This window comes from Myotis nattereri, assembly GCF_964212035.1.
Source record: "Myotis nattereri genome assembly, chromosome: 2".
In the NCBI taxonomy this organism is placed as follows: domain Eukaryota; kingdom Metazoa; phylum Chordata; class Mammalia; order Chiroptera; family Vespertilionidae; genus Myotis; species Myotis nattereri.
This window is the reverse complement of record NC_138076.1, coordinates 13,693,965-13,717,307: the sequence shown is the minus strand read 5'-3', so window position 1 is coordinate 13,717,307 and position 23,343 is coordinate 13,693,965. Positions and strand designations below refer to the sequence as shown.

The 23,343-nt window shown below is 36.3% G+C and overlaps 1 protein-coding gene across 1 annotated transcript in view; it reads left to right on the top strand.

Moving 5' to 3' along the window:
• Positions 1-23,343, top strand: part of TUSC3 (tumor suppressor candidate 3) — a 112,648-nt gene that overhangs the window by 48,037 nt on the left and 41,268 nt on the right. The window contains exons 3-6 of the mRNA XM_081084238.1: positions 9,399-9,516; positions 13,860-14,000; positions 17,555-17,695; positions 17,813-17,902. Of these exons, the coding sequence (XP_080940364.1) occupies positions 9,399-9,516; positions 13,860-14,000; positions 17,555-17,695; positions 17,813-17,902 (490 nt within the window). The remainder of the gene's footprint in view (positions 1-9,398; positions 9,517-13,859; positions 14,001-17,554; positions 17,696-17,812; positions 17,903-23,343) is intronic.

The window sequence follows — 23,343 nt, the reverse complement described above, 5'->3', positions numbered from 1 at the left end:
TTATTGGTATATTAAGTCCAGCATTAGTCCCCCATCTTAATTTCAAACTATAGAAAATTGAAACAGTAGTGCAAGGATACAGTCTACCTTTTACCAAGATTAACGAATTATCAACATTTTGACACATTTGATTTTGCTCTTCTAAGTATACATCAAACATGAGTCACATATCAGCAAATGTACATATAATTATTGGACGTCATGAAATATACCTGCTACGTATTGGAGTATGCATCTATTAAGAAAAGGGAATTCTAGCTGAAACCAGTTTGGCTCAGTGGATAGAGCGTCGGCCTGCGGACTGAAGGGTCCTAGGTTCGATTCCGGTCAAGGGCATGTACCTGGGTTGCGGGCACATCCCCAGTAGGAGATGTGCAGGAGGCGGCTGATCGATGTCTCTCTCTCTCATCGATGTCTCTCTCTCATCGATTTTTCTAACTCTCTATCTCTCTCCCTTCCTCTCTGTAAAAAAATCAATAAAATATATTTTAAAAAAAAGAAAAGGGAATTCTTACCTTACCATTATTATTTTTAAGTGAATTGACTTATTTCAATAAAATCTTACTGTACTGTCCATATTTAAATTTTATATTTGTCTCCAAATATTTTTTATAGCCTTTTATTCCTATGTGGGATGTTGTCAAAGTTCATAAATTGCACTTGAATGTTATACTTATTTATTTTCTTTTCACTTTTAAAATTCTTGTTTTAAAAAAGAATCCAGGCCAGTTGCCCTGGTTTGGTGTCCCATGCTCTGGATCTGTCTGTTGTTTTTTCCTTGTGATTAAATGCAGTTATTACTTTTTGCAGGAGTCCTATTGCAATTGTTTGTGTGCTTATTGCATCATCTCAAGAGGCACCTAATGTTAGGTTCTTCAAACGCCAGTGATGAAATCTATCGCCTCATTAGGGTGACGATCTCCACATTTTGTGTTGTTTAAACATGTCCTTTTTCCCGTGTAATGAGTAATTGGGGAGGGGATACTTTGAGATCTTGTAATTTTCCTGTTTCTTAGTACCATTTCACCCAGTGATTGTAGCATCCGTTGATAATCTTTGCCTAAATTTGCTACTGGTGATTGTGAAGTGAATTGTTTTTTAAATTCTGTCAGTCCTTCTATATTAATTCCTTGAGCTGCTCAAAAAAGGAAAGAGAGGTGTAGGTAAAGCTCACCTTTATAGGTATAGTATCTCTAAGGTTCTTATTTTATTCACTAATTCATTACTATGGTTATTCTTCCTCATTGTTCAATTTACCCTAAATTTGACCTGCATGATGCTTCTCTATTGGTCTTTGCTTTCTGGCTTAACCAGATACTCTAAGCCTACTTTATAGTGTATCTGCAACAGTGACATCTTAGTTGGGAATGGTGTTGATAGTGGTAGATGCCAGTAGTAGCCCTGAGAGGAGTCAGGGTAATATAGTCAGTTTGCCAGAAATGGATGGGGACAATCCCTGAGTAATATGGTCTCCTCCACAAAGTAAACAGGCCAAGTTCTGGTAAGAGTCCCAAGTCCAGTTAGCACTGCATCTTCTGCTTGAAATTGTACTCAGTTCCAGGTGGGTGCCTTGCAGTGTTAATTACAGTAGTGGAGTCAGGTAGCAGTAGTGGTGATCTGTGTCTATGACTCTGTTTCTGTTCTGCTTGTTCATTGTTTGTAGATATGTATACATTGCCATGTTATTGTTTATAGTTTGATCTTCTTTTCTTCTTCTTAAATAAGACCATTTAACATTTCATATGATATGGTTTGGTTGTGATGAACTCTTTTAGCTTTTTCTTGTCTGGGAAGGTCTTTGTCTGTCTTTTTATTCTAAATTTGCAGGGTAGAGTAATCTTGGTTGTAGGTCCTTTCTGTTCATCACTTTGAATATGTTAGAGTTGTTTCCTAAGGAAAGGTAAGTACTTAGGTCGGAGGAAAGTATAGATGCATAGGAAATACAGAGCGTAATGAGCACAACCAACCTCTTGAATTTATCTTACCGAATAGTGAATTAAGCAGTCTGTTGCAGGATGATAGGGAACTGTTGATTGCTCAGCTCTTCAGAGGCATTGGGTCTATTTACTAGTAATATATTCCATTGTATTCAGTAGGGTCCTGGGCATGTGTAGCACAACCCGAGAGAAATCACTCTGTTAAAATCTTCCTGTATGGTGCTGTTTGCAGCAGTTAGTTTGTTTTTTTCTTCAGGACCATAATTAATAGGTTGTTCTGCTCACACTAGATCTCTCTTTATATCTATCACTGTCTATAGAAATTGATTAATGTGGGGTTTCATGAAGACATACTTTGGAATTACCATGCAATACGTATTTATATACATATATACTTCATTATAAAATATGAGTAAAAAAAGGATACTTTGGGATTTTTGATATAAATCTGTTATCTTATAGGTCATTAAAGATAAAAATTAATGTCATGGGGAATATATTAAATATATGCAGCTACAGATGAGTTAATTCTTTTTAGTTTTACATAACCTTTAAAATGATTATAATATAAAAAGTTATTGCATTTGGATTAAATGATTTTTTATTCCTTCTTCCCATAATAAAAATGGAGAAGATTTTCTAGAACAAATTGATCAGAACTGTGCCCTGCAGTCATTGCTTAAACCTTCCCTAATGTTTCAGTGCAACTTGACTGCCCTCTTCAGGTTGCATGCGAACATGTTAGAACAATTTACTGAAGTAATAAAATTAGGCCTAATAATCCTGTGAATTCCCAAAACAGAAAATATTTGTTTTAATTAACAATGTTGGAAATATACTTACTTGACTGAAACATTGGGAGCATTTGTGGTTTTCAGATTTCAATTTAGATGGCAGTGAAGTTTGAAGTGTGCTAATAAGCCTAGTGATGCCTTCCTTTGCTCGTTATAACGTCCAAGCTGACACCAACATGTGCAAGAATCCACTGAATTTCTTATTTGTCGTTAGTTAGGATTCTTCTGTCCCCTACTAGTCAGTAAGAAGTTGGACTGAGGGGATAAGTGTAATGGAGTTAAGTTTAGAAAACAGAGTTTATGTTATTGGGGCACATTCTTTCTAATCAGTCTTTTATACTCTGAATAGATTCATCAACATGAAATTCATATTTCTCAGGCTCAATGAATTGTTTTTAATGACAAATCTGTTCAGTGACCATATTGCTAGTGAATTATACCCAACAGAAGCAAGCCCCCATTTTCCTTGTCAGTATTCAGTTTTCTATAAGTATTTTATTTGTGTTGAAAAATGTAATTTGCTTGGCTCCCCTAAATTCTCTATTCAAGGTAGATATATTCCTAAGTAGAGAAACTTATGTAGAAAATTTTGCTGGTTACTTTGGTGCTCTAGTTTCTAAAGGAGAATATGTAAGAAATAGGTCATATCTTCATTTGTAGTTTATTTAAATAGCTTCATATGTTTTCCCAATTAGACCCTTATAATAACACTAGAGGCTCAGTGGGGTCTGGCCCACCTGGCTGGCCAGGGGGAGGAGCCCGGGGGGTTGGTTGGCTGGCCCTATCTCCTGGTTGAACTCCAGGTCAAGGGGACAATTTGCATATTAGCCTTTTATTGTATAGGATTCTGAGTGGTTTCCAAACATTTATTTTCTCTTCCTCCAATACATTATACACACTGTTGCCAGATACAGCTTTCCTCATTAGCATTTTGCATAATCCCCTTCATTCAAAGCACTCCTCATTGTTCACTGTTTACAGAATAAGGCAAGGTCCTATTTATCTCTCCACCAGAAGAGAGCTTCCCGTCTTTTATTTTCTAACAGTGAACACTAATACATATTTCAGACGTGGCAGTCTTTGTTTACACTAATTCTGTTACCTTAGTATTCTTTCTGTTCTTTCTTATCATTTTAGTCCCTCCATTCTTTTGAGTAGTTTTACATTTTATATTCACCTTGTCCAACTGCCCAAGTCCTCCTCTATATTTCACATAGCACCTCTGATTTGCAACCTTTTAAAATATCTGTATCATATTTATGTATTAGTGTGTGTCTATTCCTTTCTATAACAAGCTTCTTACAGGTGGGAACCTGAGATATACTTCTTTATTATTGCAGCATATATTAAAATGCTGAATAAATAGCACTGATAATTAAGATCTAGATTCTGTATTTGCATATGACATTGACATGAAGAACATGATTGATAGCCATTACAACCTTTTAAGTCATGACCACTGGTCTTGACAAAGAGCATTTATTTATGATGGTACATAGATTTAAAGTGTTTATTTTTTTCTCCCTAAGACCACCAATAAAGTAAAGCAAATTAGTTTTACAAGAGACATTATTGTGGGACTTAAATCCGACTAAGTGGACTTTAGTCAGACTCTCCAGAGTTCAGAGTCTCTAATGATTCATTAGCTTTAGGGTATAAATGTTACATTGACTATTTAGGAAAGGATATTATTCACCATCACCATCCTCAAACCTTTATTAAATGCCTGTTCTTTACTGGGTCCCAGCCATTGAACAGTCAATATGTAAACATAATATGCATAATATGATACAGATATATACTTAAAATAAGTAGCACTGCACAGTAACAGAGAATTTTCATTTCAGATAGTTACCTGAACAAATATGGTAGGAGTAGAGATGGGAATGACTTCTGAGGGAGAGGCAGCTTTTGAAAGAAGTGAGGGCGTTCCAAACAAAGGATTTAATTCTTAAAGAATGAGCATGGGATGTCATACAGCAGAGAGGCCCTTTGAGTATGGTATGTTCATAGAGACCTAGATAGTAGACGTGAGCTGTGCCCCGGGGACGGAGGATCTTGTCTTCTCCTCTGCCTGTTGTCTTTATGATGCAGGCCTTGGGACACTTTCAGGATTTTCGAACAGATGATAGATTGATCATTGAGAAGTCAAGCTGGAAAAGTGGATGATACAGAGTTTGAAGGCAAAATGAAGTCATTCTCTTTGACTCATCAATATTCCTTATCACATTTTATTATTTTCCTCAGAGTACTTGGGACTATCTGAAATTTTGTGTTTCCTTTTCTCACTGGCATTTTTTTCTCCCTGAGATCAGGGACCTTGTATACACTATTCACTCCTGCATCAGCTGACAGGTTGTTGGCACTCCTGTGTATTTGTGGACTGAATTAACGAGTGAATGAATGTATGCTTAGTAGAGTCTAGTAGGTCTGTGTTAGGTTCAGACCTTATGAGGAAAAGAAATTGAACATTATCTCTGTTTTATGTAATTCCATTAGATACTATACATAGATATTGAATACTAAAATTTGATTCTCCCTGCGTATTTTTTCAGAACAAAGCATTTTCGTTTCTTAGAATATCATAAAAATGCCATTTTTTTTTTTGCTGATTTGCTATTTCCCTAAGTTATATTTTAAAAGAAAAATTATTTTGGTGTAAAATTATATAGTTTTTTACTATAATTCCATTCTTCTGATGATTTTTTTAAGGTAGCATTGGTCTCTTAAAGGTTTATTAGTGTGCAAAGAGGCTCAGACCTACTCCATTGTCAGGGTCAAGTCACTGTATGGTTATTATACATTTTTTCTTTGAAAATCTGTGATGAGTACTTACCAGTAATATTGTATGTATTCCATGTGACACAAAAATCAGATCAGATTTTAGGGCACCTGTTGCTTTTAGCTCATTTTTATTTTAGTGTTGGAAGAGGAGGGAGGCCCTGTTTTATGTGGAGTGAGAGAGACTGTAGGCTGTGCATTCCTCCAGTAGAAGGAGGTGTTCTCATTCGTACCCAGCATCAGTTGCCCGCATCTGAAGTGCTTTCCCTCTGCAGGCTTCTGGGCTTAGTTCCTGCTCTCTGAACTGTCCATTCTCTAGCTTTCAGTCCTTGGGATTTGAGCTTTACTGTCACTTCATGTGAGCAAACTTTTATGACCATACCATGTAAGTAGGTCCTCCTTATTTCCTGTAATATCATTCACTGCATTTTCTCCTCAGTGGATATTTTAGCTTTTAATTATTTGTATGTATTTTATTTTGGTTGTTTATTATGTGTTCCCGCTAAAAAAAAAAACAACTCTTTGAGAGCAGACCTTGAAGATTAGCTCACTTTCTGCTCAATAAATGCTTTTTCAGTGAATTACAATTAAATCTTATTTAACAACCGAAACTTTAAAAGTTTGTAACTATTTTCATTCTACATATTCTAAAAATATACTATATAATTTTCTGCCTACTGATTACAATGTAGTCCTAAGCTAATCATTACAATGGTCAATTTTTAGACTATGCTCTAATAAAATGATGCCCTTAAGGTAAATGACCTCAGATTATAGCCCTGTTCATATGTAGCCATTTTAAATATATATTTTAATCACAGAATTACTATGTGCTCCTTTTAATGGAAAAAGGGCCTACAATGAACAACTACATTCCCTAGCCCTTGTGCTCATCTGCAGTCTTGGCCACAGGCAATCACTAGTATCCCTTTGTATTTCCTTCTGGTGATTTATTTCATATCTCTAAAAGTTATTCTTATAACAGTATTTCATAATACTCATATTAATTTCCTGCAAAGACTTGATCTTTACATTTCTTGCTGTGATGGGTGAGGATTTAACTCATTTCATCCCTTATCATTTTTGTAGCTTTTTATTTTTTTTACTATTATATTCTTCCTTTCTTGTCCATTAACTATAAGTGATATGTCTTGATTCCTTCATAACATGAAGATTAGCAGGTGCACCCTTTCCCATCACCTCCCCTTCTTCCCTTTTATCTACCAAGTTGTGATAATTGTATTTACATGTTGTCATAGTTGATAGCATTTACTTTCTGTACTGTAACTGTAATTATGTCTGTACTCTGTGTATAGGTTTATTTAGAAAGTTAAAAGGTAATAGGCAGCATTTATATTATTTGTACAAAAATAGCATTGTCTGCAAAGTAGTAGGTTATGATTAGGGTTCCTTTTCTACAGCACCATTGTTTATGTCCCCTGTTCCACTGAAAAGAAATTGTTCAAAATAACCTTTTTTCATCAGTTAATCAAAATTATGATACATTTTAATTTGCATTACATTTAGATCTTACCTTTTATGTTCATTCCACTGTTGTTTTTCTTGTTGTGGGGCCAACTGTCTTACTGTAGTCTTAGTATCTTCCAGCTCTTTCTGATTCTAATGATTGCTTAGAATCTATTCTCTTCATCTTGAAGGCCAAGTAAAGGCCTGTTCTAATTTGTACTTCAGAGCCTTCTTATATATCTTCCACTCTTCCTACCTGACCATACTTCTAGCTGCTCTATTCCCTACCTTTTAGAGCTTCTGACATAGTCTCAGGCTTTCTTCTTTTCTTTTTATTCATGTTACCTTTTTATCAATTATATGCTAAGGTGATCTCACATTTCTTAGATTCCTTAGAACATATTTATTTCAAGCTTAATTATTTTGATATAGAATTTAAAATTGAAAAAAAACATGCCCTCAGAACTTTGAAGGAATTGTCCTGTTATCTAGTGTGGCTAATAACCAGTCCAATCCCATTCTCCTTGGTAGCCTTTGTTACATATGTTTTATTTTGAAAACTTTTAGAATCTTCTTTTTTATCCATAATGTTCTGAAATGTCATAATATATATAGGTGTTGGTCTTTTCTTAGACCAGGTTTCTTAGTAACCTGGGAAATAATTTTAATTTGAAGACTTAGTCTCCTTGAATTGTGTTATGTCTCCAGAAATATTCCCTTTAATTTGTCCCTCTTTTCACTCTCGGCCTCTTTCTGCTTGAAAATTGTCTTTATTGGATTAAATCTCTAGGTCCCTTCCTCTCCCTACCCTCAATAGAGTCCACCTGTGTCACTTTTTGTTCTGTGAATTTTACTGATCTCCACCTTCTGATATTGGTATTTAGGTTGAACAGTCATATTTAAAATTTGTAAGTACTCTCTTATTTTCTTTGTTCCCTCTTTACATTATGTTGTTCTTTGTGTGTGTGGCTACATTTGGGAGAAGCAGTCTGCAGTGGGCCCCAGCATCCTTGCATGTTCTCACTGCATAGACCAATAATTCAAAGTGTTGTGTGTGCAGAGACAAGCCTTAAGGAGTGAGCTCATGTCTCCCCTGTTATCACTCGCTATAAAAACAGTAAGTCCCTCAAACTCAGCCTTTCTCTCAGGTAACACTGTCTTTTGTGTGTGCAGGCATCCACAAATATCCTTTTGTGTCACTCTGTGAGGCATGGGGGGACAGGGAATTGATGCAAATAACATGAAGTAATAACGTCCTTTGTCTCTGACCCAGGAGTCTCATGTGTTCTACCAGCATCCATGAAATAGTCTACAGGCTAGCTTGTTAATTATCCAGATGACACCTCAGCCCCTGTCTCTGCTGCTTCTGATCCAGTATTTTCCTAGCGTGGTCATGCAGCTCAGTGTCCTTGGAGAGTGGCTTTCTCCATCAGACTTTTACTAGTACATTAACTTGTTTCCAGATATTTTTGAAATCTCTTATCTGCTGCTGACTGTTATTTGAAGGCTTGTTGTTATTGTGAAAGTATACTTTTTTATTTCTTTACTTCCATTTTTAGGAGAGGGACTCCCCAAAACTCCTCTGAGAAATCAGCTACTACTGTATGGAAGAAGAACTCTTTTTATTAACATTTTAGCAATCACTTACTGTCTTTTTATTCAATGACTATGCTTACATCCTTCCAACACCATTTCAGTTTCCATCCCTACACCTAAATATAGAGCTTTATTATCTGGAAAATCAACAAAATGTCCAATAGAAATTAATTGAAAATAGAAGTAAATATGCTCTTAGAGGAGGCTTGTTTGTGTCATTGGCTTCTTTGTGCCTTTTTTTATTTATTACTTTTAGGTTTGAATGTAAATGCATTTTTAGATAAATGGGATATAAAAAGGTGTAGTGTAACTGTTTACAGTTTTAAAGTGTTCTCATGTTTATTGTTTTTCTGTTAAAGTGAATTGAAAATATTCTTAAAAATAGCTTTATGCCTTTTACTAAAAGTTATCAGAAAATTTAAATATATATAGGAGATGCCACAAAATGATTTTACTCTCTAGACGTCTAGAGTAAGAGTTGTTAAACTTGTTTTTGAAAGTGCAGGATGAGCTTTGGCCACGCGGTTTTGGTTACAATTATTATACTCCAGCAGCCAGAAAAAAATATGTCCATGACTCATGTGGCTCTACAGCAGTAAACCTTTATTAGTGAACAATAAAATTTGAATTTTATGTAATTTTTCACATCATGGAATATTTCACCCTTTTATTTTCTACGACCAATTAAAAATATAAAATACAGTTTTAGCTTGCTTTTCATACAAAAACTGGCCACCTCTTTTCCTAGAATTGCCTGTTTTATTAACAGCTTTGTTAGTGCTTGAATACTGATGTTTCTGCTCTGCTCCGCTGTTCTTATCAGGCAAGCTAATGAAGAGTATCAAATCCTGGCTAATTCCTGGCGCTATTCATCTGCTTTCTGTAACAAACTCTTCTTCAGTATGGTGGACTATGATGAGGGGACGGATGTTTTTCAACAGGTAAAAGTTTTATTTTCGTTTGCTAACATCTTTAATAGAGTCGGTTATGGTTGATACGTTTTGTTTGCCCGATAAACATACCATTTATTAAGTAAGTTAATAAATACAGTAGCAGTTATAATGAATTGTTTGTTGGGATTAAAATACAGCTGATGTTATTTTTATCTTTGAGTAGTGTTTGCCATTAGCAAGTATGGTAAACGCATTTTAACTTTTGGATTGTGGAGGAAATGGGTTTTGTCAGCATACAATGGCAGTTTACATGCATTGACCTTATTTTGATATTTAATTGTATGTAGTTTAAGGTAATATTGTGCATAAAAGTATGAAATTTTATCTAAAATTCAATGTTTTAATCTTTACTTCTTTCCATATGGCAGATAGTTTTATATACAAAATATTAAATATTTTTTGAAAAGTAGACCGAGTAGTGTCTCTCCCAAATTCATATGTTGAAGCCCTAACCCCAATGTGACCATTTTTTGGAGACAGGGACCTTACAGAGGAAATTAAACATAAAAAGAGGTCATAAAGATGGGACCCTAATCCAGTAGGTCCTCATTTAACCCTAATTACCTCCTTAAACTGGTGTCTAAGGAGGACACCACTTCCTGGACCTGGTTGTGAGGAAGACACGAGGAGTATATGTGCACAGAGATAAAGCCACGTGAGGACATAAAGAAGGTGACCATCTTCCAACCAGGAAGACAGGTCTGACTAGCAACAAACCTTCCTGGAGCCTCGATCTTAGACTTTCAGCCTTCAGAACTGTGAGGAAATATGCTTCTGTTATTTAGGCCACCCCATCTCTGTGTGTTACAGCAACCTGAGCAGACTAATAGGTTGTCATCCAGTCTTCTCCATAGAGCAAGGCACAGAATTGTGGTATAAGTATGCTAGTTGTCATCAATTTGTGTCATTGTCATTGCTAACATCGAGTACTTATGTTCCCAAGGACTCTTTTTAGTGCTTCACATATATTCTTTCATTTAGCTTCCCAATGACCCACTGAGAAAGGTATTGTTAGCTGTATTTCACAGATCAGGAACTTACGGTATGGCAAGGTGCAGTCACTTGTTGGAGGTTATAAAGCTAGTGTCATATGGAGCTAGAATTTAAGTGCTGAACTCGTTCCCAGAGTTCCTCTTACCCTGCAGTTATTAATGCTTTATGTTTATCACTGCTTGATCGGTGCCTTTCAAATGTAAAACTTTTTGCAGTGCCAGGCATTGATTAGTTTGGGTATCTTGGTCTATTTTATTTTCTTCATATTTATTTTCCTCAATATTTATTGTCATATATTTACATATGACACACCGGCATAATGCTTTGCCAGGTCATGGGACAGCATTTAGTTTTGTAAGGAGTCTAGTTCACTACTGTAAAGGGTCATTAGTGACTTTTTTTGCTTATTTGCTCCGAGGTTGATTAATTAATTATTCATCTTTGCCAGTTTCTAGTTGAATAAGATAAATTTCCTCTTTTGCCTTGATCTTTCTTTAGTATTCTTTACTTATTTCTTTCTCCGTAAGCTTATTTTGCAGATATTTATTTTTGTTCATATATTCAATCAAATATTGAGCAATGAATTTCCTTATAAAGGCAAATTACAATACTGTAAGAGCCAAATATTCTTCCCTGTAATTTATAGGTCTCTATAGAATCTCCTAATTGTTCTGAGAGGTCGTCAGATGGAAGTGCTCTTCATTATATTCATGACTCCTCTCTACCATATATAGGCAATAGTCATCCAGGCCTAATCTAACTGCCAGAGCAAAAGCTTCAAGCCCAAATGTCTGTCCTGGACAGGCTGTAAACTAAGCAAAGAGAGTAGGTTGGGTTAGTGTCATTTTGTTATGGTATCTTTGTTTATGTACATACTTAGCATATTTAACACATTAGTTCTTCACTTGCACGAGTAAATATGCTCTCTCCTGTATTTATTTCAACAGTCTTTCTTGGTCTTTTAAAAAAATAGATCTTTAATGGAGCCGGATATTTCACTGTTCTAACTACTGTAAGAAATAAAATCAGCTACAGGCCAAGCAGCTGATTCTTGGGCTCAGTGTTGAGGAAAGAGTGTGTTGTGGGTGGGGACTGCAGCAAACGGAGGAGACACAGCCCAGCTCCAGGACTGAAGAAATGCAAGCCACATCTAGATGTGGTTTTCAAGACGAGATCCAAATACAGTCTCTCTATCTTTAAAATATTGGCAGCTAATTCAGATTAAACAAAACTGTGAGACCAAGTCAGCCGATTTTTGTGCTGGTACTGACTATAGGCTGCCAGTATATAACCAGATGGCTGTGTGGTTAGAGATAATCATTGAAATCTTTTATATTATATGCTTTACACTTTAAGTTTGGCATAGATATGAGAGCTGAAGTCAAGATTGTTTTAAATTGCAAAATTTCCTGAGGCTAATTTTGATTCAGCAGAATTACGAATATGGAACCGCTTTGTCTTTTCCAAAACCTAGCCCCTGGCTTAGCAATGAGTTTTCATGTTTAAATGCAGAAATGCATAAAAGTTATAGCAGTTAATGATTTTTATGGGTAATTATAATCCACACAAAAACAGAATTATATATTTTGTTTGACATGAGAACCACTGAAAGATTTTTAATGCTTATGTTTCTTTTTCTCATCGATTATTGAGTTACATTTTGTTGAAGTACTTTCTCTAAACTGATGCTTTAAAGCACTGTCAGCAGTATTGTGGTGTTGGAATACAATATTAATAACAAGCGCAGAAATTTGGCAATTCTTGGCACGACGGGGACTTGCTGGGCAAGTAACTTCAGTTATATGTGATTCCCGTGCAATAGCTGGGCTAAGTGCCTGACAACAGGCCATGGAGTATGAATACGGTGTGTTAGGAGGAGCTCTGCACTAGAAATCAGGTCTGTGTTGTAACCTGTTTTATTGTAGCATTGGGGAATTTGTACATTTTAATTAAGATGAAAACTTTGAATTATATGATTTGTTTTTAACTCTGAAATTCTAGGATGTTAAGCCTTAGCTTGGGTTTTGTGATTGTTCCACTGCCAGGAATTTCTTCCTTGAAATCGTATATTTCCACGTGTATTTCCATGTTGGCTGTAGCTATCTTTTGTGCATCTCTCTGTCAGGGAAACACACGTGAACACAGTCAGGAGTGGGAGAAAACAGGGAAGAAAGGAACCTGTGACTGTGTTTTGTTCCACTTAACAGACATTAAATGTCCACAACGTGCATCCCACTGCTGGCTCTTTACCTCAGTGTGAACCGTGGTCTATGGGCAATGCTGATCTACAGTTCAAGTCATGGCCCAAAATCCCTTGGCTTTTATTTTGTGACATTTTTCATAATTCCTGGGCAGCAAGAATTTAATCTGTATATATTTTTGCAGTTTGTTCCTCAATGCAAATTCATCTAATATTTGTTTTTAGATATTTTATTGTTAATAAGCACCATTTATACTGTACTAGTATCTTACTCAGTACACTTTTCAAATAGAAATTGCCTTTAGAAAATAATGAGATATAACCATTTTTAAGACAGTTGAATTAATAGAGAAGTTAAAGACTATCATTGTGGATTTCTGCTTGTCTGGTAAACTCAGATTGTTTAGAGCAAAAATGTTGGTTTCTGTGACAGTCATCAGCATTTTTTAATAGAGAGTCAATCTACTTATAATTTGTTTGAAATTAATTCCATAATCTATATATATAAAGCCTAAGTGATCATCCGACCAGTAGCTATAATGGGCAGTGACCACCAGGGGGCAGGAGCTGCTGAGCTGCGGTGACTTGGCAGCTCTGGTTCTCAGGTGAAGCGCCTGGAACCAGAGAGGAGGAAGCCCGATTCCGGGGTGCATCACCTGAGAACTGCCCTCTTGCAATCCAGGATCCCTCAGGAAATGTTGGAGAGCTGGTTTCGGTCCAATCCCCGTAGGCCAGGCCATGCACCAGGCCTCTAGTATATTTATATTGTTCATCAAATGCCAGTACTTTTGCTCAAGTCGAATAGTCCATGCACTGCCAAATTGCAATATTTCTATTTTACACTTTGAATTACTTCATATTTTACTCTAATTATAGAATTTAAGGTAGGAAAAGAATGAAATAGCTGATAAAATATGAATGATGCCTGTTGAATGTGGAGGTTCAGCACACAGCCTAATTTATAAGTTCTTTTTACTCAGGAGTGCATTAAGGTGAATAAAACAGTAATTAAGTTCTGGAAAGCCACTGGGTTTTCGAATAAATGCTATCTTTCCAAAACTCATGGAGGAAAAAACATGAGCTGTTAGATGAACGCTATATAAAGATGTTACATTTAATTTTATTTTCTGTCTTATAGCTCAACATGAACTCTGCTCCTACATTCATGCATTTCCCTCCAAAGGGCAGACCCAAGAGAGCTGATACTTTTGACCTTCAAAGAATCGGATTTGCAGCTGAACAGCTCGCAAAGTGGATTGCTGACAGAACGGATGTTCATGTATGTATTTCTCCTCCACAGTTTTAAATAATAGGCTAATTAGTTTGGTTTGTTAGGGCATTGTAATAAGGCCACAGGATTTTTAACATTTCCCTATGCAGCATTTTTCTTTACTTAGAGAAAACTATCTGATAGCTATAAGCTATAAATTAGGTGAATTTAAAATATCATTATTCTAAAAATCATTTAAGAACTATTAAACTGTATGTGAGGCAAAAAGTAATTTCAGAGGCTAAAAAAATATACTGAATATTACTCAGTGGTATTAATAATCAATTTCTAATTAAAAAGCTAGATGTATAATTTTTATTATTTGGGCAGGTACAAAGGCGATAACACCTTCTTTTCATGAACCATGTGAGAAAATGCCACACATAAACTGTTCTTGGCACTGTAAGGTGGTGTAACTATTCTACATCATATCTTTATTTTATGTCATTTACCTTAAGGAAATAATCGAGGATGATTTAAACCTGCAGTCGCCAATCTTTCGGACCTCAGGGACCACCAGTGGTCGGCAGACCATGGGTTGGCTACCACTGAGAAACTACTTAGCCATAAACATTTTTTTAAAAGAGGAAATCACTGTATAAGTTGCAGGCATACAGTTTTATAATACATCACTTGTATATTGCATTGTGTGCACACCATCCAAAATCTAGTCTCCTCTGTCATCTTATGTATGACCCTTCCCTTCTGGGAACCACCATGCTATTGTCTGTGTCATGAGTTTGTTCCTTTATTTTATATCCCACATATGAATAAAATCCTTTTCCACCTGACATACTTGGCATAATATACGCAAGATCCATCTGTTTGTTGCAAATGGCATTATTTAATCCTTTCTATGACTGAATAGTGCTCCATTTATAAATGTACCACATCCAGTCATCAGTTGCAGGACACTTAGGTTATTTCCATGGCTTTGCTGTTGTGAAAAATGCTGCAATGAATATGGGTATGTATATCTCTATAGATAAAGTGTTTTCAAATTTTTTCAGGTAGATACCCAGAAGAGGGATTGCTGGGTCATATGGTAACTTGATTCTTATTTTAGGAATCTCTGGACTATTTTCCATAGAGGCTGCACCAGCTTACATTCCTACCAGCCCCTTTTCTCTACATCATTTCCAACACTTCTTGTCTTGAGGATAGTCATTCCAGCAGTCATTCTGTGAAGTGGTATCTCATTGTGGTTTTAATTTTTCTTTCCCTTGTAGCTATTGAAGTTAAGCATCTTTTCATATATCTATATGTCTTCATGGGAAAAGTGTGTGTTCAGGTCCTCTGTGCATTGTTTAATTGGATGGGTTGTTTGGTGTTGAGCTGAATGAGTTCTTTATATATTTTAGAGATTAGACTCTTATCGGAGATATCGTTTGCAAATATCTTCTCCCTTTTGGTTTGTTGCCTTATTTAGTTGATGGTTTCTGTTGCTGTACAGAGATTTTTAAATTTGATCTAGTCCCATTCATGAATTTTTGCCTCTACTTCCCTTGCTTTGAAGTTCACAAAAACCCCTTTGAGACCAAGGTGTGTAAGTTTAGTACCAATGTTTTTTTTTTCCTATATGTTTTATTGTTGCAGGTCTTAGTTAATTTTTCAGTTTGGTGTAAGCATTCTAGTTTTATTCTTTTGCATGTGGCTTTCCTTCACTGTATGTTTTTGCCTCCATTATCAAAAAACATTTTTTTGTCCATGTATGTGTGGGTTTATCCAGTTTTGTTCCTTGTTCTGTTTTTCTGCCAAAACTATGCTGTTTTGATTATTGTAGGTTTGTAGTAAAATTTGAGGTCAGGGAGTGTGATACCTCCAGCTGATCTAATTCAGGCTCATCTTGCATCTGCCTACCTACTCTACCCAGCACTCAGTTAGCCATTTCTCCTAAGAGCCTTGTTTTCTTTTAGTGGTGAATGTTAGTAGAACCAAGACCTATACATACTGTGAAATCATGAGTTCATACCAATTATGTCTACTTATAAAATATAGTCTTGATGTTCATTAAAGCACAATCATGAAAGTGAAAAGACAGCCCACAGAATGGAAGAAAATATTTGCAAATCATTTTTCTTAGATGGGACTTACATCTATTATACAGGGCTCTTACAACTCAGTAACATAAAGATCACTTAAACAGTGGGTAAAGGATCTGAATAAACATTTCTGCAAGGAAAGTATACAAATGTCCAATAAGCACATGAAAAGATGGCTTGTCATCAGGGCACTGCAATTCAAACTCACAATGAGATACCCATTCACCCCCACAAAGGTGGCTAAATCATTGAGATAATAAATGTTGGTAAGTGGAGAATTGGAACCCTCATACACCACTAGTGGGAATGCAAAATAGCACAGCCACTTTCGAAAACAGTTTCTCAAACTATTAAACATAGTTACCACATGACCCAGCAATTCCGCTCCTACATATATACCTAAGAAAAATGTAAACATATGCCCACACAAAAAATTGTACAAGAATGTTTATAGCAGCATTACCCATAATATCTGTCAACTGGTTAATGAATGAATAAAATGTGGTATATGCATACAATGGAGTATTCACCCTTAAATGAAGTATGGGCACATGCTACAAGGGTGATCCTTGAAAACGTTATGCTAAGGGAAAGAAACCAATAACAAAAGACCACATACAGTGGGGCCTTGACTTACGAGTGTCCTGACTAACGAGTTTTTCGAGATATGAGCCATCTCTCGGCCGGTGTTTTGCTTTGAGTTGCGAGCTAAAATTCGGGTTACGAGCCAGCTTCAGATACCCCACCGCTAGTTGGCGCAGCAAATGTCACAGTGAACGCCACAACATCAGCCCAGCATCACGTGTCTCACTCGTTCACTTTTTGATTTGACATACGAGTAATTTGAGTTACGAGCTCCGTCACAGAACGAATTAAACTCGTAAGTCAAGGCCCCACTGTATTATATGAAAGTCCAGAATAGGTAAATCTATAGTGATAGAAAGTATACTAGTGGTTGCTTAGGGCTAGAGGGGGGAGGGTAAAGGGAATAAATGCTAAAGGGTATGGGACTTCCTGTTGAAATTATTGTAATTTTCTGATTCTGACTTATGATTGCATATATCAATAAATATGCTAAACTGAATTGTACAGTTTGAGTAGTGAATTGTATGCTATTTGGATTATTTCTCAATAAAACCGTTTTTAAGAAGCCTTTTTAAAAGTTCCCAATTTGAAATAATACAAATATTATGCCCCCATCTCACCTTTACTCTTTGCCAGATGATCCCATGTTCTCTGGATTAATCAGAACAGAATTAATCTGGGTTGAATATGCAAAGGTAGTTTTGCATATGTTTAACTGTAGTTACCTAAAATGAGCAAGACTTTTTACATTGTCATGATGTTTCAAGGTATATATTTTTGATTTGTAAGGAGTGACAAGAATGTTAGTGCAAGGTCTGAAAGTGAGGTGTCCCCTTTCTAAATTGTTTGTATTGACGATTGGAAGGACTTAGAATGTGGTCAGGAGAAAAAATTGGTATTTTCCTTTCACTTAAAGTTTTCATTGCATTTTTGCAGATTCGAGTCTTCAGACCACCCAACTACTCTGGCACCATCGCTTTGGCCCTGTTAGTGTCGCTTGTTGGTGGTTTGCTCTATTTAAGAAGGAACAACTTGGAGTTCATCTATAACAAGACTGGTTGGGCCATGGTATCTCTGGTATGTTATCACATTGTACTTCCCCCCTATATTTTGTAAAATAGCATAAGTTGTATAATATGAACAGAATGAGCCAGATTGTTACATAATGGAAACACATTGCACCCTGTCTTTCAGTGTATAGTCTTTGCTATGACTTCTGGTCAGATGTGGAATCATATCCGTGGACCTCCCTATGCTCATAAGAACCCGCACAATGGACAAGTGGTAGGTGCACTTCCTAAGCATCCATAGTCTGAACTGCAATTCTGTTCATATAGGAACCAGAAATTAGTGTTTAGGAAGAAAGGGTTGTATATGTGAATCTGTGTTCTTTCTCTTCTCATTTGCTACCTCTGCCATGTACATGCACATAACATACAGTATATATTGGGTTTTCCTTTTTTTAGTGTCAGGACTGCTTTAATTTTGATTAAAAAATTAGCCATGTACCTACATCAAATTTATATGCATAAACTACTTTTTCTACTTATTTTTTATTATCACCACAGCAGTATAGACGCTCACAAGAGGAAGTAGGATTACATGTAGGCAAATTGGTGAAAACCTAAAGTGAACTTCAAAGTTCATAAGCACGAAAGTGGTGTGCCAGTGTCCATTTCAATTGATCTGGATGTTAATGGAGTTCTGTGCTTTGGCATTTGGGCTTAATAGTTGTACTTTGTAATTTTGTTGCCTGTTTTGCATTTTGATGAATCCCTGTCTGCGTTTAACAAGGCATGGCATCTCTCTTTTTTCCTTTTCTTACCAGAGCCTTTTGTGTCCTGCCTCATGCCTTCGTGGCTCTATCGAGCTACTAGTAGGGAACACGGGCTGATCAGAGAGTCTTCTGTTGGGCTAAAGCATGAAAAACCTGGGCTCTTTCTGTGTAACACCATTAAGTCATGTTTTAGAAACGTAAGATTCACAGCCACTGTTATTTTTTCCACACGTTTAACTTTGGAACCCTGTGGCATTACGTGCAACGCTTCTTCATTTGTAAAATATCAAAGTAGGTATAGTTTCTGTTCCAAGGCCACATTAAAAGTTACTGCCTTCGTAGATTGGCTGTCTTTCAGGAAGAAGTGAAGGCATGTTTGGGCTGTAAAACTCGCGTTATGCAACCAAGGATGAACCACCCCCCTCCTTCCCAAGGTGTCACAGCTGTGGGGCAAGTACCCACTATGGGAGCAAATGGGAGGGCCAGGGGCACTGCCAAATGCTCTGCCGTGCAAAGGTCAGCCCCCAACAAAGGGTCATCAGGCACAAAGTGTCAGAGTGTTAAAGAGGAGAGACCTTGGTTCAGGGCTATAGAGAACCTTAGCATAATTTTGTTGTACATGTTTTGCAGCCAAGGGTATTATCTCATCTAGCATATTTACCCCAGGATGACTTTATAAAAGTGTTTTTAGATGGAAGTAACCAGTGCTTAGGATCACAGTGACCTATATATAGTTTAATGTTTAGAATGATTGTGGATATTGAATGTCATCAGTAAATATGACTGATATGTAAATAGTTTGGGTGTAATAGTGTTTTTTAACATACTTAGTAAATATTTTTTAATCTGTGCCATTTTACATGCTTAGAAGAGGTTTATGTGAAGAGCAAACTCTTTGCCTTTATTCTGAAGTATTCAGGCAAAGAGAAACAGGGAAAGAAAACAAGGTTGAGTTTCTCCCAAGCTCTGCCTCTTCCAGGTATATTATTTGGGGGAAGTTTGTCTGTTTTTCTATAAAATGAGTCTAATACTGCTTGTCTTACCTTGCAGTTGTCTGAGATAAAATATGATATTACGTGTATTAGAATTTTTAAAAGTCTTAATTAGGGTTCTTCTCAAAGACAGTGATTCAAGGCACAGTAGTTTATATCAGAGGAGACGGAAACATGGGGTAGAAGAGGAAAACTGGGAAGGCAGTCAAAAAAGTGTCTGTTAGTCCTGGGGGGTCTCCGGGAGCCAGTGCAGGACAAGTGGCGAGAGCAGCTGGGCTATTATATGCCACCTCTCCTCAGCCACTTGCTGAGTGCTCTTTCCCTGGAAGGCATCACTCCCCACACTGGTGGCCTTCAGCCGTGAAAGAAATCCAACAGGCAGTGCCATGCTGGTGGCGGGAGTCAGGCTGAAGGTGTAGGGGCCAGAGAACACACAGGGCACGCACAGACAGTGTACACTCCAACCCCCAGTGATGTGCCAGCTTTATTCTTTTCTAGTTGATTCCAAAGCAAGGGAAAGACATTGTGAAGAACTATACTTCTGAAGTGGTGTTTTTCAGGTATCATGCTCGGCTAGAAATAGCAACAAATAGTACTCAAAATGTCTCAGCAGTTGTGGGTAATTTTTTAAGCCAATGTCATGTCTTGTAAACAATCCTGCAAAGGAAGTGTAAAAACATGTATATATAGTTAAGAGTGTCTGTATCCATCAGAAATGATATTATTCTTATTACACATTGTGACAATTCTTATACAGATGAACACATTATGTATTTCCTTATAGTAGGTTTGTTATTGATGCTCCAGCAACAGGGCCTGTGTTTTGCATTGCATTTTCGAGAAGTGGTATGTATGGAAGTCCCCTGAGCTAGTCACCCCTACTGCCCATTCGCCTCAGAACCAGCAGTATACTCTCAGGGACACGTTGGTCAGAATGGGTAAGAGTTTTTGGCCATGCACTGAATTGATGGATAAAGAACCTGTGTCTTCTCTGGACTAGTGATTCTAGCTTGACTAGTTATGTTTTCTAACTAGACTCAACTACCTAGATGAGACAGGGTGGATAAGACTGTGGGGGATGTTGTTGGGTCTTCATTTAGCTATTTGTTTTTAAAATATTAACATATTCATATGTTAATTGTGGAATAAAACATGTCTAGATGAATCTAAAAATGCTACCAGAATAAGTTTCACTGTATTGAGCTTAAAATCTAAATGAATACAGAGAAAGAAAAGGAATAGTGGAGGCAGTATGGTGCTGTGCTGATTGAAAGCTTATTTGTTTGTTCTTATTAAGATGTTACGAAATGACACAAGTACTAATGGTCCACTTAACAGCATGAAAGTCATCACAGAAGAAGCCATTACTGGGTAGCTAAAGGGAACCTATACAACTGTATAGTTCTGGGGCATAAAGACATTTTTTTTGTTGTTAAAAAACCAGTCATCTTAAATGAAATGCATTCATTGAGATAAAGCTTATACTTAGGTTATAACTCCCAACATAAATAAATGCACTTTTTAAGATTTGGCCTTTATCTACTGCCTAAAGATTGCTGTGGGTTTACCAGATACAGTTCAAAACTTTCCACTGTATTGCAGTTCAGTTGTTAATAGAACTAAGAGCTGTGTTCTACGTGTACTGCAAAAGCATTTTATTGCAAAATGGCATGTAGCATACGCTAGAATTTATCATTAAGGAAGCACACTTTCTGTTTCAGGCAGCCTAACAGCCTTATACTTTCATGCCTCAGGGATTTGCATAAGCTTGCTCTTTGAGGGACATATTTTAGTAACAAGTTGAAAATTATATAGGCTTATTCAAGCTAACTATAATTATTTTTGTATAAAAATATTTACAGAGAAGTTCACTACTTTTATTGCACTCTTCATACCACCAGAAAAGAGGTCAATATATAAAGAAAAATTTTAAACAAAAAATCAGAAACACAATATACTAAAGATATGCAGAAAGCTTATGGTAGATTTCATAAATGATATTCTGCCCTTTGATTTGTTATTTTTTCATCAAATCAGTATTTGTTGAGAGCCCATTAAATTCCAGGCAGTAGCCCGGCCAGTGTGTTCAGTGGTTCAATGTCATACCTATGAGCCAGGAGGTCACAGTTCGATCCCCAGTTGGGGACGTGCAGGAGGCAGCCGATCAATGATTCTCTCTCTCTACCTCTTCCTCTCTGAAATCAATAAAAATATCTTTTAAAAAAATTCCAGACACTACGTTTTCTCTAGTAGTACAGCTACATCATGAAGCTCACAGATATTGTATATGGATTTGCCCACATCTCAGTCATTAAAGCCTTCCTTGCTGCTTACTGCATTGCTGGTACTAGAAGCTGGAATTGTTTTAGAATTTTGTTCAGTACCATGATCACTTTGTTGCTGTGACTCTGCATTTAACTTCTTTTGCCTTTTTATTCTTTTGATTTTCATAGTTTTTGTCTGCCTACTTGGCCTTTGGTAAAACTCCTTGCCTTGATGTCCACCTAGTTTGACTTCCATCTTCACAGTTAGCTCTGTGCACTCTTGATTCTGACCTCTGACTGATCTGATTACCAGTTTTTGTAGCCAACACAAACTGCTGCTATACTTCCTTTCAACTGTTGTTACCTAGGATAGACCACAGGATTTGTATTCTACCTCCTAGCAAGCATTTCACACAGGACACATATTAAATAAATAATAGCTGAATAGATGAATATATATTTCTTTGCAAATAGGAATTCAAGTTATATTTTCAGCATTTCAAAAATGTTGTTTTTCCCTCCTAAGGTTTGTTTGTACTTTGTAATTAAAATTTTGAAAGCACATACACAGAGGGATTATACAACTACAAAATGAGAATGTGTTTAATATGTCACACTTATTCTCTCTGAGAATCCAGAATAAATGTGATTTCAGAGGAAAAAAAAATGGAAAACAAAGAGAAGAAAAGAAGAATTGACTCTCCTGCAGAGAAAGGGATAAATTACTTGTTAACTGGTTCATATTGTTCAAACTTTTTCCAATTTTGGAAAGAATAATGTACTACATAGACCCCTGTGGTCCTTAAAACCAAGGAAATTATTCTCATCTTGTCAAGATTAATTTAATTATCTGAACATAATTCATAATAAGCATATTCAGTCTAGTTTTTAAAAAGCATTTTAAAGTTATATTTGCTGCAACTTCAAAATAAGACATTGAAAAGTTTGACTCACAGTATTTCTCATTCAATGCACTTTTTTCAAGCATCATTATATTTCAAGTCTAACAATTATGATTTAAATACAATATTCAGAAACTTGATGGAATTAGCATTAAAACTATGACATCAGTGTTCATATTATCTGTGTTTATATTAAGAGATTAGAAGCTTTGAGAAAATTTGTATAAAACTTAAAGATTATATTATATTAAAATATGTTTAGTAAAGTAAGGGGGGTCAAATATATGATGATAGAAGAAGATTTGACTTTGAGTGGTGGGCACACAATGCTGGTCAGCCATGAGCTGGCTTCTGGCTGAGCGGCCCTCCCCCTGTGGAAGCACACTGACCACCAGGAGGCAGCTCCTACGTTGAGCATCTGCCCCCTGGTGGTCAGTGCGCATCATAGGAACCAGGCGTTCCGCCATTAGGGTCAATTTGCATATTACCCTTTTATTATATAGGATGTCTGTCACCCCAATAAATTTAATTAAAAAGAAAAAGATTAAATTAAATGTCATTAACAAAACATGTTTATGTTTTAGTGTTTCTATATGTTTAAGGAAGTTTTTTCCCCCATAAAGTCTTAAACACTACATGTCTTGTATGTCACATACATTTGTCAAAACAGAATGAAAATGTATTGTGTCTTCTATTTAAAAAATGCCACAGTATAGTTTTGTCATGTTGTAGACCAAATTATGCTTTCGTATAAATGACTTCTAAAATTTCAGAATAATTAATAACCCTA